This window comes from Miscanthus floridulus, chromosome 18 (genome assembly GCF_019320115.1).
Source record: "Miscanthus floridulus cultivar M001 chromosome 18, ASM1932011v1, whole genome shotgun sequence".
Classification (NCBI taxonomy): domain Eukaryota; kingdom Viridiplantae; phylum Streptophyta; class Magnoliopsida; order Poales; family Poaceae; genus Miscanthus; species Miscanthus floridulus.
Genome location: NC_089597.1, coordinates 87,312,870 through 87,329,034, shown reverse-complemented (window position 1 = coordinate 87,329,034; position 16,165 = coordinate 87,312,870). Strand labels below are relative to the sequence as shown.

Sequence of the window (16,165 nt, the reverse complement as noted above, 5' to 3'; positions counted from 1 at the left end):
GACATACGTGGGTAGACCAGCTAATTAAAAATAGTTTTGATGGGATCACGTTAATAGGGATCTCCAGATACTAACATGAAATATCCATTCTTTTAATAAATTTTCATGATCCCTTTCAAGGTACCAGGAAAAAGATGGGCCAAGATATTTGAGATGGTATTGCACTAAACTCTCTACCACCAGAAAATCTAAAGCAAAAGTGACAGATTAGGTCATATCTGGTTAATCAGAAAGGTAGAGAAGATCCTGCTGCTCAGGAATTATTTAATATAAAAATGAAAAGGCACATGTACAAACTGTAATAGTTTATCCAATTAGTATAAGAATTAAACTAAAATGTGACATTGACTAGTCAGATGATAGGGATGTGATCAGGCCATAATGTTGTAAGTGGTTGTGGATGGCACACACCCGCAAGGCCGCAACTGCAGCAACCGGTTGCTATCAGAGGATCAACAAAAAAACAGAATAAGCAAAGGGAGGAGGATTAAGGATAAGGTTAGCCTACGGGTAGGATGAAGGGAGGAACCACAGCCACTTATTTCAGGGCTAAATGCTTGACATTCTTGCATAATGTTAACCAACAAAGAAAAAATAATAATAATAATAATAAATATGAAAGAGATTTCTGTGCCAGGCAGATTAGGGAAGAAAGTGAATTGGTCAGTATCTTAATTCAGCTACTTTGTAAGGAAAAAAGCTCTACATGGTCCATATGAATCATCAGTTTGAGTAGAAACAGAGTTCACAAGTAAAAGTTATGTCCAAGTCCTTTTGTAAATTTGTCAGACTAAATAGAGGTCTGGTGACAGGTTCATTTCTTGATTACTGACAACAGCAACAAAGCATTTCAGGGATGGGTGGCTAGTTTCATACTTCTGGCTTGCCTTTTATGAATTGAGATACATGGTGTGTACCCAACTACCCATGTATGTTGTTTGATATGAAAAGCCTTTATATCTCTGCAACTATCTATTAACAAGAAATATAACAATAGTGGAAAAAAATATTGCATGAGCAAAGGCTTTGAAGGGAAGACCCTGTCTTATACTTCTACTGCATTATCAGTAATATTCTCACAATACATTAGTCATTTTTCTAAAAAAGAAAAGATAAAGGACCTAACTTCTAGATTGTGCGGCAAGTTGGCAACATAGCAATCACAGGTACGATTTCTGATAGAACGCTTTGAAATGAATAACTTTATTTGGAGAATGGGGAATCATATGACCTTTCCTGTTTCCAAAAGAGGAAAAATATGTCCATCATTGCCATATCTTTTTTTCCCTTCTACATATTCTCTTTGTTCTTGGGTTAACTATCAAGAAAGGGAGGCAGAACACACAGAAACGTTAAAAAGGTTGAGTCCCCAGGCCCTTTTCCAATGTTACTGCATTGTGCATCTCTGCATTTCTTCTTGTTGCTTCAATACTAACAGGTACAAGTGTGCACAAGCTATCTTTGTTAGAAAGAAATAACTTACTTAGAATGTGTGACCCTGACTGGTCCAGATATTCTGACAACTGGTATCTGGCTACAATCTCAAATTATTCTACCAGTGTCGCACCACCACCAGCAATATTGATACTTATTCTAAATTACTAAAATAGCATCCTGAAACTGACAGGAAAAATAAATAAATTCGCATCCAGTAGAGCGTCCACTCCATGGTATCTGCTTTGCGTTGCTCCAAGCTCTATGAGTAATTTGTGCATTCTGCACTAAAGCCAAGGATTCTTCATCAGGTAGCTCTTTTGGTTGTGGCAATGGGACTTAGCAATTATAGTTACTGTTACAATGAAATGGACAAAGAATGAGCTTTTCTCTGTAAAGGGCTGCAATGATACGAAATCTCCAAGAATTGATACCTCAAAGAAGGTAGGCTGCAATATTTGGTACTTCTCTCTTTGAAATATGTTGATGAGTCAAATGCTTCTCTATTTCGTTATCGTTATGTGTTTATAGTATCATTGTTATCTATGAGCATATTTGCAATCATTTGCTTTGCCCTTTTAGAAATCTGTTGTGCAACATTTGTTGGAGTTAAATTATATATAATATTTTATTTTTCTTATTCATCCTTTACATTCTTATATGTCTTTATATTTATCTTCATGTGCTGATTCTTTCCTCTCACCATAACCAATTTTTTGCCCTTTTTTCATAGGTAATTCAGCATTTATAGAAAGTTAATATATAAGTTTTGTACAGACTCTGACACAACAACAATGCTGTGGATTCCAGCTTACAAGTTTCAGCGCCAAGCAATAGAGCTAAGCAACAACCTTCCAGTCAACAAGTTAACATCCAACCAAACGAACGAGATGAGTCTAGACAAATGAAGTCAACTAAAATGAAAAAAAAAAAAACTAAAGAACTGCCTCCAATAGACTACACCTTCCACCTCAATCTCATAATCAGTTAATTCTATTTAGTTTAGACTGAAAAAAGGGTGTGGATGTTTTTCTTACTGTAATCGCATGCAAGAAAATTACCTCAAAAATTGTGTAAAAGCTCCTAAATTAAGAAAAGATAGCTGACAACCCATATAACAAATGAACTTTCTGCAATAACATGATACTATTTTACCATAAAATACATCAAACAGAAAAGAAGGATATGGTCCATCAACCTATTACTTTTCACTTGTGTCAAGAAAAAAACTCAGTTTCATGATGCAAATCTCAACCTTTGTGGGTTTTTTCCCTCCATGAGTGACTATGTGAATTACATGGGTATTAAAAAGTTCAAATGTGCAAGCCCATTTCATGCATATGTATCTTGCTACGGAACAATGAATTTTCATAATTTCATCAAACATAGCATAGCACGACACAAAGAATCAGGACTAGCAAAAAAGAAAGACTTTAATGGCACAGAAATTGCTGAGCTACAGGGAGGGTGATGCATGCATGCATGTTTCATTCTAAAAGTCAAGACCTTCTTCCCTGAAGGGAACAAAGGGAGGAGGGGAGGAGTATGTTAGTTGTATTTTACTCTCATAGTATTGGGTTGGTCCCAGACTTGTCCCTTCAAATCTCAACAGCAACGACCCACCAGTAACCACTTACCAGTACCAGTCAAATTCCCAAGAACATTGACCCTTAACCTCACTGAAAAAGAAAGTATACTTGACACTCCTCTATATCACTGAGACTAAACTTTGTCAAACAGTCTCACATTTTTCTGAACATTTGCAAAGGAAGGAGTTCCATAGGTTTCACTTTTTTTCTTCATTTTCTTAAAAGGGACACGTGACGCTTTGCAATAGAATCAATTAGCAGTTACTCTGCTTACCTGGAACAGAGCTAAAAATAACATAGCTCACTACAAATTTGTAACTCCGTGGCCTGCAGAAGCTAGTACAAGAAAACACAACGGGCAAATCTGTTCTGTAACAACCACCTAAGAACATCCCCACGCTGCACGCTGCAGCATTTGGGTAGGGGGTAGGTTAGTTACGGAACTCCTGCAGATTTGTATAGCCAATGCTTATACTGAATAAGAACAAAGCATCCATACTAACAAGTAACAACCACCTAAGAACATCCCCATCCTACATCCTAGATCCCAGGAAGCAGGTGAGGACACCAGAAACACTTCGATCGCATTTCGTCGAACATCTCGATCGCGCACAACGCGAGCAACATCGATCGCCAGCTGTAAGAGGGATGGTTGGATGGAGGATGGGAATGGGGGAGGGGGGTTCACCCATGGCAGCCTTCTGTGAGCCGGAGGACACGCCGTCGCCATGGCCGCGAGCACGCGACTTGCGTCGCGTGTTACCGTTGGCTTTCGCCGTTCGCCATGGCCAGGCACCTCGCGCTCGCGGGGCGCACGCACTGACGAACGGTGCGGTCTGTCGAAGCGCGTAGCAAAAACTCGACTTCAGAAACGCTGGGCCATGTACGGCCCGAAAGTCAAAGGCCATGAGCTTTATGGGCCGAAAGCCCAACGGGACTGCATGTTCTTTCGGATGGTCGAGGAGATGCTGTTGCTGCCAGGCGATACGGAATATCTGCTTCAGGCTTCATTCCTGATGCCTTCTCGGTATTAAGCTGATTCCTTTTCTTTTTCTTCCTTTTTTTTTCATTGAAGTCATAGTACATACAGTATGTAGTCATGTGATTATATGGATATGCGCTCGGACGTCCGCGTCTGGACGCCCCGCGGCTGCTCTGTTTTCCCTTGGGGCCGGCGACGACGTAGAGGATGGGTGGGGCACGGGCAGCAATGGGCAGAGGATAGCAGCAATAGACGCGGATCTCAGCGGCAAAGCGGAGCTCGCCGGCGACGTGGACCTTTGCAGCGCGCAGAAGGCAGCGCATACGGAGTTGGGCGACGATGCGCAGAGGGCAAGATGGGACACGATGGTGATGCAGAGAACGGGAGGGGGAGGGCGGCAACGGTACGCAGAGGGCGGGGTTGGCGCACGGCGATGATGCAGAGGACGGGTGGGACAGCGGCAGCGCGTAGAGGATTTTGGCTTCCGCACGGACGCCCCTGGGGCCCACCACTGCAATATCAGCGATGTACTACTGAAACATGTCCAGATTGTGGTTGAAACATGTATAATATCGTTGTTGCAATATTCATAAACACAACACTTGCAACATATGTCTAAAGCACCTGCAACATACTCTCAAAACACTTGGAACTGTTGAAACATAGGCTTTTAGAGCAACATCCCCTTGCAACACAGCATCTGCAACATGCGTCTGAAAGCACTTGCAACGTGCGCTCGAAACATATGCTGCAACATAAGTTTTTCATAGTAACATTTCCTTTTGCTGGGTGAATGGAGGCTTATCGGCATGGAGAGCTCGACGGCGGTGCGTGGAGCTCCCTGGTGGTGTAGATGTCGGTGGCGCAGATCTTGGCGGCACGCAGAAGGTGATGCCGCACGGAGCTGGGCGACGGCGCGCGAGGGTAGGGTGGGGCGGGCGTGATGACGCATGGGGTGTGGCGACGATGCAAAGGACTGGTGAGGGCTACGACGGCGGTGCTCAAACGACACACGCATTTTGGAATGGAGCGTGGGGCGTATCATTATCATTTCTTATATATATATATATATGTACTGTCACTTTTTATAATCACCTCGGAAGGAATCCAGCGAAATACGAGTAACATTAGTTGTAAACAAAGCGAATGAAAAACGAGCAAAAATCATGTGATAAAGCTTTATGAAATTTGTTTTTTTTTTCTATAACCACGTAGGAGAACTTTGAAGTGTATTTTGACTCAAAGACGGTATCCCTTGCAAAAAAAAGGTCAGGAGACGCGCTACAGCCAGATCCAAATTGAAAAAGGTTTGATGTTAAATTCTTGCACAAATTTAGTTGTTAATTTTAACTGCGCCAAGTCAAATCTTTTCTCTATCGGAATTTTAGAGCCTGTTTGAATCTTATTTTTCTCAATGAGAATCCCGATTCTAGACAGTAAATGTAAAATATGGATTCTAGATATCAAATATAGAATCTATTTTTTTAGATTAAAAATGAGAAGTATATGGATCTCATTCTTACCAGGATTATGGCTTTTGTATAGTGAAAATATCGAAATAGTTGATTTTGGATAGATAGTTTGTTTCTACAATATTTGATCCCATTCTCAGTTTTTCCACCCTATTCTTATTTTTCTCAGGAGATTAAACAGGACCTTACTTAGCCGTCACGTAGGTAAAGATTAGTTAATTTGAATGGGTACTTTTTAAAAAATCCAGGCCCCACGCGGCCACACATCCGGCTCATCTTGCGATCAATCCAGTCCGTCCAATGCTTGCCATCCGAACACCCCGCTGCCGCAACCCTAGATTCCGCCTTCCTTCTCTCTCTGTCCCCTCCTCCGCTGCGCCGCCATCATATAAGTCCGCCGCCCTCTCCCTCCGTAAACCCCTCTCTTCCTCCCGCGACCTGCTCCTGCGATCTGCCCAGCAGATCTGAGGTTCCGGTCGGACGTGAACCAGCGGCAACCGTCGGCATGGCGCTCGTGAGTTCCTTCTCCTTCCTTTCTCTTTTTTTATCGCTCTTTCAGAAGAGCTGTGTAGTCGCATGTCTGACTGTCCGTGAGGAAGTTTTGGTATGCTCGGCGGTTTGATTTATAGGGTTTTGTGCTTCCTTCCGTGTAGTTTAACTTGATCTGATTGGTGATGCGCGCTGCTGAGCTGTGGTCTCTGTTGGATGCGATTTTCGTGAGTTATAGCCTCATAGGTGTCGGAACTGTATATGTGATCGGAACGTGTTAGTTGTTTAGATCCTCAGCTTTTCCTTTGGGTAGGCCTATATGCCAATTTTCTGGTTGTTATCCCCTGTTCACACCCGTCGGTTCATACTGAGTTTGATTGAACTTAGTAGTCTGATCACAGTGCATGTGATGTCACTTAGAGTTCCTGGCTCACTAGTAGAATGGCACTGGAAAAGACCTTTGACCTTTGATACCCTGGTGACCATGTAGTTTTTACAAGGGAATTGCTCTATGGTCAATGGCATTTACCTCGTGTATTTGAGCCATTGGATTCATTTAGGTGCTATCATCTCAAGTGATTTTAACCATCATCTCAAGCGCTTTTAAGTTTTTAACCTTCTGATCCTAAGTTGTACTTGAGTTGTAAGTTGAAGAAAATGTTTGTACATGGAGGCAATGCTCTTTTGGTTTCTGAAAGGAAGATGAGGAATTGAAGTTGGGAGGCCGAGCATGACTATGTTATAGTTTGTTTTTATAAGCTAGCAATTTAGGCAATTCAATTGTAGTAATGTTTTGGCTACACAATGGTACTGTTTGCGTTATTAAAGCATCTTTATTGGAATCTGTGTGAAAATGTTCATTTGTGCCTTGTTGGGAAACAGACATGTCATCTGCTACTTCATATTGTGATTTGTGAATGCTCAGTCTGGGATGTTTCATGTTGCTGCATTTGCTTGTGTATTTTTTTCCTAAATGGTGAAATACATGTGTTCTGTGGATTATGTTTATGTTCTGGTTCTATCACTTAGGCAATGGTGTAGATGTCATTGCCTGCTTGCATGTGTACTATTAAATTACCATGCACAAACAGAGAGGTGTTTCAATTTGTAATACAATATGTCTAATTTTTTTATTGCATAGGTATTGCATACTGGGGCTGGAAACAAGAATGCCTTCAAGGCACTTATTGCTGCAGAATACAGTGGGGTCAAGGTTGAGTTGACCAAGAATTTTGAGATGGGTGTCTCCAACAAGACCCCTGAGTTTCTTAAGATGAACCCCCTTGGGAAGGTACACCATGCACCAATCATTATCTTTGAATTGTTATGTATAGTGGTTCATGAACTAAAAATTACTCTTCAGGTTCCTGTTCTGGAGACTCCTGATGGCCCTGTTTTTGAGAGTAATGCTATTGCACGCTATGGTATATATAGAACCCCACACTTTTCAATTTAATTTTTTCTTAACTTTTTGCCGCTGATGACCATGTCTCTGTTTTCCTTTCAGTTGCTCGTTTGAAAGACGACAACCCTCTTCTTGGGTCTTCCCGTATTGAACAAGTGAGTGATTTATCGAGTGTTAACATAGTTAACTGAGTTTTACTGCTTGTGAACCTCATCAATGGTTCTTGCAGGCCCACGTTGAGCAATGGGTGGACTTTGCTGCAACAGAAGTTGACCCTGGTGTTGCATGGTACTTGTATCCAAGGCTTGGGTACATCCCTTATGCTCACACAGTAAGTTGTGGGCTGGGAAACTTGGTTCTGGTATTATTGAACATTTACTAGCTATAGTATTAACCCTTTTTTGTGTGTCTGCAGACTGAGGAAACAGCTATTGCTTCATTGAAGAGATCGCTTGGTGCTCTGAACACACACCTTGCCTCAAACACATACCTTGTTGGGCATTCTGTTACTCTAGCTGACATTGTATTGACATGCAACCTGTACCATGGAATTGCACGGATCTTGACCAAGAGCTTCACTTCTGATTTTCCTCATGTCGAGAGGTATTTCTGGACCATGGTTAACCAGCCTAACTTCAAGAAGGTCATTGGTGAGGTCAAGCAGGCAGAGTCTGTACCTCCTGTTCAGAAAAAGGCCGCTCCTCCTAAGGAGCCGAAGGCAAAGGTTGTCAAGAAAGAAGCCCCAAAGGAGGCACCCAAGCCAAAGGTGGTTGAGGCACCAGCAGAAGAGGAAGCACCAAAGCCAAAGCCAAAGAATCCTCTTGACTTGTTGCCACCAAGCAAAATGGTCCTTGATGACTGGAAGAGGCTATACTCAAACACAAAGACCAACTTCCGGGAGGTTGCCATCAAAGGTATCATCTCCATGCTTTCAATAATATGGTCAATATGTTTGCTTCTTCCCTAACAATTTTTAACTGCAAGTAGTTGGTGTTAGAATTCTGTACTTTGCAATCTATCAATCTTACAGGAAAACAAATTTGGGAGTCACCTTCCTGACTAGAATTTGATTTTGGCCTTATAAGAATAATATTTTTAGACACCTGAAGGATTATGCAAGCTGAGTCAATCACAGATAGCCGCAAAGAGTTTATGTCGACGTGAACTAACAAAGTGCTAATAGTAGTTATGTCTGCTTTAATGTCATCCATTTGCCACAGCTATTTACTACTCCCTCCATTTTGCTAGGACAAGCATTTGATCAACAGTTTATTAATACATAGTTTGTGACAAAATCATGCGATTAGATTCATATTAAAAAATATATGTACTTATGGTTATAATTTTGTATAACAAAAATGGGTACTACTGTGGTATTTTCCTGTCAAAAGCCTCGTGCTATTGAAACAAAATACTGGAAAGAAAAACGGAGGGAGTACTGAAAGTAAATTAATTACATGAATGGCTTTTTCCTTTTCTACGTTTGTGGAGTCTTGACCAATAATCCGTCTGTGTTTCAGGTTTCTGGGACATGTACGACCCAGAGGGCTACTCTCTGTGGTTCTGTGACTACAAGTACAATGATGAGAACACCGTCTCCTTTGTGACCCTGAACAAGGTTGGTGGATTCCTGCAGCGGATGGACCTGGTCCGCAAGTACGCCTTTGGTAAGATGCTTGTGATAGGCTCTGAGCCACCCTTCAAGTTGAAGGGCCTTTGGCTCTTCCGTGGCCAGGAGGTTCCCAAGTTTGTAATGGATGAGGTCTATGACATGGAGCTCTACGAGTGGACCAAGGTGGACATCTCTGATGAGGCCCAGAAGGAGCGTGTCAGTGCCATGATTGAGGACCAGGAGCCCTTTGAGGGCGAGGCCTTGCTTGACGCGAAATGCTTCAAGTGAGTGTGCTTGCCTGGAGTCAGAACTGTTTAGGCCTTGAATTGGATGTTTATGGAGGAGTTTGCCCTTTTACTTGTCTATGTTGATCTGGTATACCTTGCTATGAACTGGTTAAAGTTTGTGCTGGTTTGAGAATTTTTGTCTATCTTGTGGTTTTGTTTGTCTGAGATGTTGTGATTATGTTTTTTTTTAAAAAAAAGACATGCAAGAACTTACAAGACGGCAGAGCCATTTAGGAAAGCCTTCTAGGACTTTATCATGCCTTCAGAATAGTTTTGATCTAGGAAAGCCTTCTAGGACTATATCCTTTAGCAGAGTTTTAATCCGAGTGGTAGTTGGTGCTATTTGTGCAAAGGTTTTAGCAGATGCAAATGGTATTATTCTCGTTTTAACCTCCCAGGAATGTGTGTTCACAACATAGTTTGCGATAAGTTGGGACATCTCCGGTGATGGACCTGGTGAAAGTGCGATGAGCGACGGCATAAAGCATCTGCAAATAGCACAAATTTTGCCGGTGACATCGAAACAGCGCCAGTTTTACTCAATGCTAATAACATCCCATGGCGAAATTGCCTTTACTGCAACATAGATATAGTGTACAGTGGTGTGGAACCACATTACATATTCAACAGGAAGGGGCAAACCAAAAGAACAAAAGGTGAATTCCCAAGTGGTCAGCCTGTGTATGGTTCTTGTATGGGTTCTAACTTCTAATGAGCTATCAAACAGTTTCACACCAATCTCACATCCCTGCAAGTAGCTTAACATATTCTTGTTGCGTAATGAATGATACTTGTCCATTTTATGTTGAACCAAATTCTTGAACTCTTGCGATGAAAGCCTCATGGTCAGCAATTTTTATATTATAAGTTGAGGAACACATAACAGCTTTGAGTATGATCAACTGTAAAGAAAAGATAAACTTGTTAACAAAACACATAATACCAAAGGGCAAAATCTAATAGTCAGGTTAGTTTGGTAAAGATAACGAGGATGAGAGTGAGGGAGGATACCATGTGTCAGTTTTTAACCAAAAGTTCAGAAGTCATATTTTGTCCGGCCACTTCTCAAGATTAGGCATAGCATATCGGACAGCTTAGAGGTTGAGTTGTAGAAATTCCATGCCTCAAGCATCAAACGCTTTCTTGAACCTTTGAAATGGATAACCTGAAAACGGTACAAGAATTATTCTGGATGTCACAGTAAATAGAAAGCATATACAACAATGTTACACAACATGCACATTTATTGGATTAGTATAATCCTGTAAGAATGACCCATATTTGCATGCTGACGAAATGGTCATCAATCGGAGCATATAGCTTATAACAAAAGAAAACATCATGAATCCACAATGCACAGTATTATCATAGTACCAAGAAATTTATTTGAATTATAAATGCCATATATGTGAGAAAAAGAAACAGTGTACCAATCTTCGTAGTTTTCACATCTATATTAGCATCATGTATTCATGTGTAAGGAGCCTGCAGAATACTATTTTCTACTAATGTTAGGCCAAAATTTATTTCCATGAAGAAAAAGAGGAAAACTTGGACCAATTAAGTTCCTTACAAGTAAGAAAAGTGTTATACCTTAACATCCAAGGGTATACCATGAAACTGTCCAGCACCCTCAGGCGGGGTCCAATTATAAACAGCACAAGACAAGAAGAGAACAGATGCTCCATTAACTTCACCAGTAAATGCTTCATGCTTAGAAAATTTTCCAAAAGCCGATGGTAGATGAGACTTGACAACCCATGCCAGTGCTAATTGGTCACCAAGCATACGGGAAGCCTTGATATATCTTAAGCTGTAAGCTTCAAGGACTTGTTTCAAGAGTTCCACAGCTCTGAAAAAAGAGAGTTTAATTTGAAGTTTGCCAGCTTTCTACAATACGATCTATTCAATAGCTGTCAACTTACTTAGTGATGCCATCCCTGGTTCCTCTTACCGCAACAAACCCAGAGTTCAAAGGTTGCCCTTTGTTATTACGAAAAGTAAGAGCCAGATGACATTGGGGATATTTTTTGAATATATGTCCAAGATCATCAACCACTGCTATATCGGAATCAGTTAAAACAAAATGACTCCACCCCTCCACCCTATCAAATTCCACAAGTTTTTGCTCCAGAAATGCCTGAATATGAGGATAAGATACATAAATATAATTCTTACAGTTGAAAATAATGCATAAAGATGATGATAGCAGTAATACATGGATCACATTAGAAGTAATTTTGAGAAAGCATATGCAGAAAATTTAACGATCTAAATGAAGCCGATAGACTTACAATGTATGTCTTTATTCTTTGAAGCATCAAATTTCCTCGAGAATAGTTTCCTTCAATAGGCAATAGTGTAGCACTCCCTTGATTTACTGAAATTTTTGAACCAGGATCAGTCAATATGATCACGTTGCTTCTTGGCATTGATACCTGCAGGGTTCTACAGATAGGATCAGGTGTTAAACAACTCACATCACAATTGTTGTTGGGAATAATGTAGCACACTGTGTATTTTAAGCTTCAAATAAGATGAAAAAGGGATATTTGCTATGGGGCATAGGTAACAAGATCATGAACTCATACGTCATTTCTAGAAAGGGTTATGATAGTGATGTTAGTATTCACATTCATTACATTACTTTCATGTTTTCCTACCACACAAAAAGGATAACAATCTCAACAATAGGGAGAAAGTACCAATTCTTTGGTAACTCTTAAACAGGACTGTTTGATAGCAATCAATCACAACATGCAATAATGCAAGACTTGGAACATCTTAGCTGAAATGCTGGATATGCTATCATAAACATAGGGATGGAACTAGAAATTCAACTGTAATTCAAATATATGGGGTGTCCTGCAATCTATCACTCACAAGTGAGAGAAAATTATTTGAGCCATCAAAATATTATTGTTAAACTTGCCACCAGTAAACAAAATTCACACAAACTTAGAGAAAAGGAAGAGGTACCTTTATGAAACTGATGAAAGTGTTCAGAATGGCCATGGACCTTTCTATTTTGCTATAAGAATGGTTTCCAACAGTTACAGAATCAGATGGAACATTGCCATCTCCAGCTGAGACAGAATTGTAGGTTGTGAATACAGTAACAAAAGAAATGTGTTCTCCAGAATAGTTCTCTTCACTTGATAGGCCAATCTTATTCAGAGCTCTAAGTCCTGAGCAAAGTGACAGAAACATCATCAGTCATATGAACTCAATCACCAGGTTATGTTGTGCCAACAGCAAGGAGGTACCAATTTGAGAAAGTGACAGAATGCAATCTACCATTATTAAGTTAAGATTACAGAACATCATCGACAACTATAAGCAAATTAACAACTGTTTAGATCTAAGTGGAACATCATTACATCAAGATTCTAGATTTATCTGAAACATGCTGTTCAAAGCAATGCATTAGAGAGATTATTTTACTGCTCCTGATGAACTGATTTTTGCAAAAAACAACATTCTTATCCTGATTTTGCCCCATGCTTGTCACAGAAAAACACAGGCTTCCAGTTTGTTAGGCTGTAAATCCAGCTCAGCAAAATCTAATATTACAGTGGCAGAGCAACAATGCAGAATGAGCATATAATCGTATCCCATCTTTTTTTTTATCTAAAAGAAAAATATTACCGTGTGATGGCATAGCAAAACGATTCCAGTGCATGATGAATAACCGAGCTAACTTTTGACACTTTATTAGTTGGACATGGACTACCCAATGTGAAATTTGTAACCTCAACACAAAACATTCCATTGCCACAATGACATTGGTAACAGTTGCTCAATTTTCAAAGCAATCCTCCGTTTCTAGACAGCCCTAGATGTCTCGAACTAAGATCTAAGCAGCCTCCATAACGACCACTAAATTCAGCATGAATTGAGCTTGCCGAAGCGAGAGGATTAACCTTGGCACTGTAGGCGGTCGGGGCGGCCCTGTCCGGCGGCGGGACCGAGCACGAGACGGTCAGGCCGCTTCGGCGCGGTTGGGGGTGGCAAGCACACGCCCTTCTCCGGCGCCCAGGGGTGCAGCCTGGACACTGGAGCGGATTGGATCGTCAGGGGGGAGGGGCGTCCTCATTGTGAGGGGAATTGGACGAGAGAAAGGAGAGGTCCGTACCGGAGTAGATGAGCGGGACGAGGAGGAAGAGGAGCAGCGGGCCTAGACGTACGGCGCGGATCCGAGGCCTCGGGGCCGCCATATAGAGGCGAAGAGGCGGCAGCGGAGCCCCGGTACCGTCGGGGGATGAAATCGCGTCGGCTTCGCCGCGGCAGTGGTCGGTGGGCTAATGATAAGCGTATTTCAGGTTCCGGCGTTCCGCAGCATATAAAATTCAAACCGTCCAACGTTTTATCGATGCTTCCCGTTCCGAATTATAAGTCGTATGTACATAACAAAATAGATTAATTAAAAAATTAAAAATAACTTATAATTTAAAACGGAAAAAATAACTTTTAGCTATTATAATATAAATATGATAATAATAATCATAAACAATATATCTAAATCTATCTATACCTATAGTAATAAATAAATAATAATTTTAAAAGGTGAAAATTTCCCCCTCACTCTTTTATCGGTCAGTCCATCTACCACATCTCATCATTCGCAACACAATTCTGAAGTCAATCCGAGACCATGTTTTACACAATTAATGCATGTCTAGCCACGACTAGACGTATTAAAACGGATGATATGATCATTGTACAAATGTCTGAGCCGTCAATCATCCAGGGGACAATACAATAAGTTGTACGTCTCGTTGCAAAGTATTTCTAGTATAAAATAAATGGATAGTTAAAGTATAACTTGAAAGACCATCTCATGTCAAACTATAGCGGATAAACAAATTTAGAGGAAATATCATTTCATGTCTGGCCTTGACAATTGAAATGTCATTGATTTTTATTGAATAAATTGTCCATGTTTCTGTTGGGGTATGGGTCCCGGTATCCACAAGACAAGACATGGGCCACACCATTAAAGGTGGCCCAGTCCACAAGATCAAGACGTGCACGGCGCTGCTCGACGTGCACCATAAGATATTGTATAGTACCACATAGGGCACTTTTCTCGTAACCCTACCTCTCCAGACTATATAAGGAGAGGCAGGGGTTCTTTAGTGGACACGATCCATACATCTCAATACAATACATGAGAATATAGGATGTAGGTATTACGTCATACTGACGGCCGAACTTGTCTAAATCTTGTGTCTCGGTGCTTGTATTACCATCTCGCTCTTGATGTCGCTCACCTCTACAACAAATCTACCGTCGTGGGATACCCCTCGGTGGACTGCCGAGCATCTTTTGTCAATAGTTAGCGCTCCAGATAGGGGTATGCGCTTGATCCATGGCTAGTCAGATGGACCTCAAATCAACAACACGTTCTCGTCATCAATCTCGTGGAGATCCATGCCGATCCACAACGATGATTCATCGCTGGCTACATCAGCCCCCGCGGCTGTAGATCCGATCTCGGAACCGCCTCCAAGGTCGCCTTCATCAATAACTCGCCGCCCACTTCCTCGCTACCAGAGGAGGCAAATCATCAACGACGATCTGATTGCATCCATCGATCAGATCTATTGGTGGCTGCTCGGAAAACTCTAGGGGTTACGACCCTGCCTTTCGGGTTCACTAACGTCACTGCCACCTTCCAAGATGCCCTAAGGGGCAAATTCATCAACTAGGTTGAAGACGTCCATCCTCTCGCCGACCAGATAGCGTCATACGTTGTCGACCAGTCGTTCTGTCTAAAGCTAAGTCACGCTTTAATATTTTTCTAAATATTCTCTAATCTTCGTTAATCATCATAATGTTTCTCCGAACTGTTTTCTCCATGTTTGCTCTCCAAACGATTTTTCAAACCCCCGAACAGTCATGTTGATGCTCGGACGCTTCCAGAGACGGCCCTATCTCCGGCTCCTCCCTACACGTGCACAAGCGTCTGCCCTCTACGTTATGGGTGGTCGGCAGCGGTTTAAGGTCCTAATATGGCTAGAGGGGGGTGAGTAGCCTATTTAAAAATCTACAAATCAACTAGAGCAATTTGATTAGTATGATAAATAGCAAAAAGCAAACTTGCTCTAGCTCTACAAGGGTTGCAAGTCACCTATCCAACAATTCTAGTTGCAATGATTTCTAGGCACACAACTTGCAAAGTTACTACTCACTAAGAGCTCTCAATCTTGCTACTCTAAAGAGCTCCACTAGATGAACTTAAAATAACAAAGCAAGCTCTCAATTCTAATTACACTAAAGAGCTTGCCACAACTAGTTTGCAAAAATATAAATGAATGAGTAGGGTGATTATACCACCGTGTAGAGGAGTGAATCAATCACAAGGTGAATATTAAATCAATTACCGGGAGAATACCAAATGGCAAGAGACAACCGATTTTCTCCCGAGGTTCACGTGCTTGCCAACACGCTACGTTCCCATTGTGTCGACCAACACTTGGTGGTTCGACGGCTAAGAGGTGTTGCACAAACCTCGTCCACACGATTGGACACCGCAAGAACCTACCCACAAGTGAGGTAACTCAATGACACGAGCAATCCACTAGAGTTACCTTTCGGCGCTCCATCGGGGAAGGTACAAATCCCCTCACAATCACCGGAGATGACCACGAACAATCACCAACTCATGCTAATCCTCCACCGCTGTACCAAGCCGTCTAGGTGGTGGCAACCACCAAGAGCAACAAGTGAAATCCGCAGCAAAACACGAATTCCAAGTGCCTCTAGATGCAATCACTCAAGCAATGCACTTGGATTCTCTCCCAATCTCACAAAGATGATAGATCAATGATGGAGATGAGTGGGAGGGCTTTGGCTAAGTTCACAAGGTTGCTATGTCAATGAAAATTTGCAA

At 41.5% G+C, this 16,165-nt stretch overlaps 2 protein-coding genes across 2 annotated transcripts; one reads left to right on the top strand and one right to left on the bottom strand.

The window, feature by feature from the left end:
- The first annotated feature begins 5,835 nt into the window (after nt 1–5,835).
- LOC136520464 (elongation factor 1-gamma 2-like) lies at nt 5,836–9,411 on the top strand. The gene is made up of 7 exons (XM_066514000.1): nt 5,836–5,991; nt 7,108–7,257; nt 7,330–7,390; nt 7,474–7,526; nt 7,601–7,702; nt 7,787–8,285; nt 8,892–9,411. The coding sequence occupies exons 1-7, from the start codon at nt 5,983–5,985 to the stop codon at nt 9,269–9,271; spliced, it is 1,254 nt and encodes a 417-aa protein (XP_066370097.1). The 5' UTR covers nt 5,836–5,982; the 3' UTR covers nt 9,272–9,411.
- Nucleotides 9,412–9,819: 408 nt separating this feature from the next.
- LOC136522666 (uncharacterized) lies at nt 9,820–13,592 on the bottom strand. Its single transcript, XM_066516477.1, has 8 exons — nt 13,406–13,592; nt 13,194–13,325; nt 12,250–12,458; nt 11,565–11,708; nt 11,196–11,410; nt 10,864–11,122; nt 10,282–10,435; nt 9,820–10,172 (listed from the first exon to the last, which is right to left on the bottom strand). The coding sequence occupies exons 1-7, from the start codon at nt 13,485–13,487 to the stop codon at nt 10,307–10,309; spliced, it is 1,170 nt and encodes a 389-aa protein (XP_066372574.1). The 5' UTR covers nt 13,488–13,592; the 3' UTR covers nt 9,820–10,172; nt 10,282–10,306.
- Between the last annotated feature and the right edge of the window lie 2,573 nt (nt 13,593–16,165).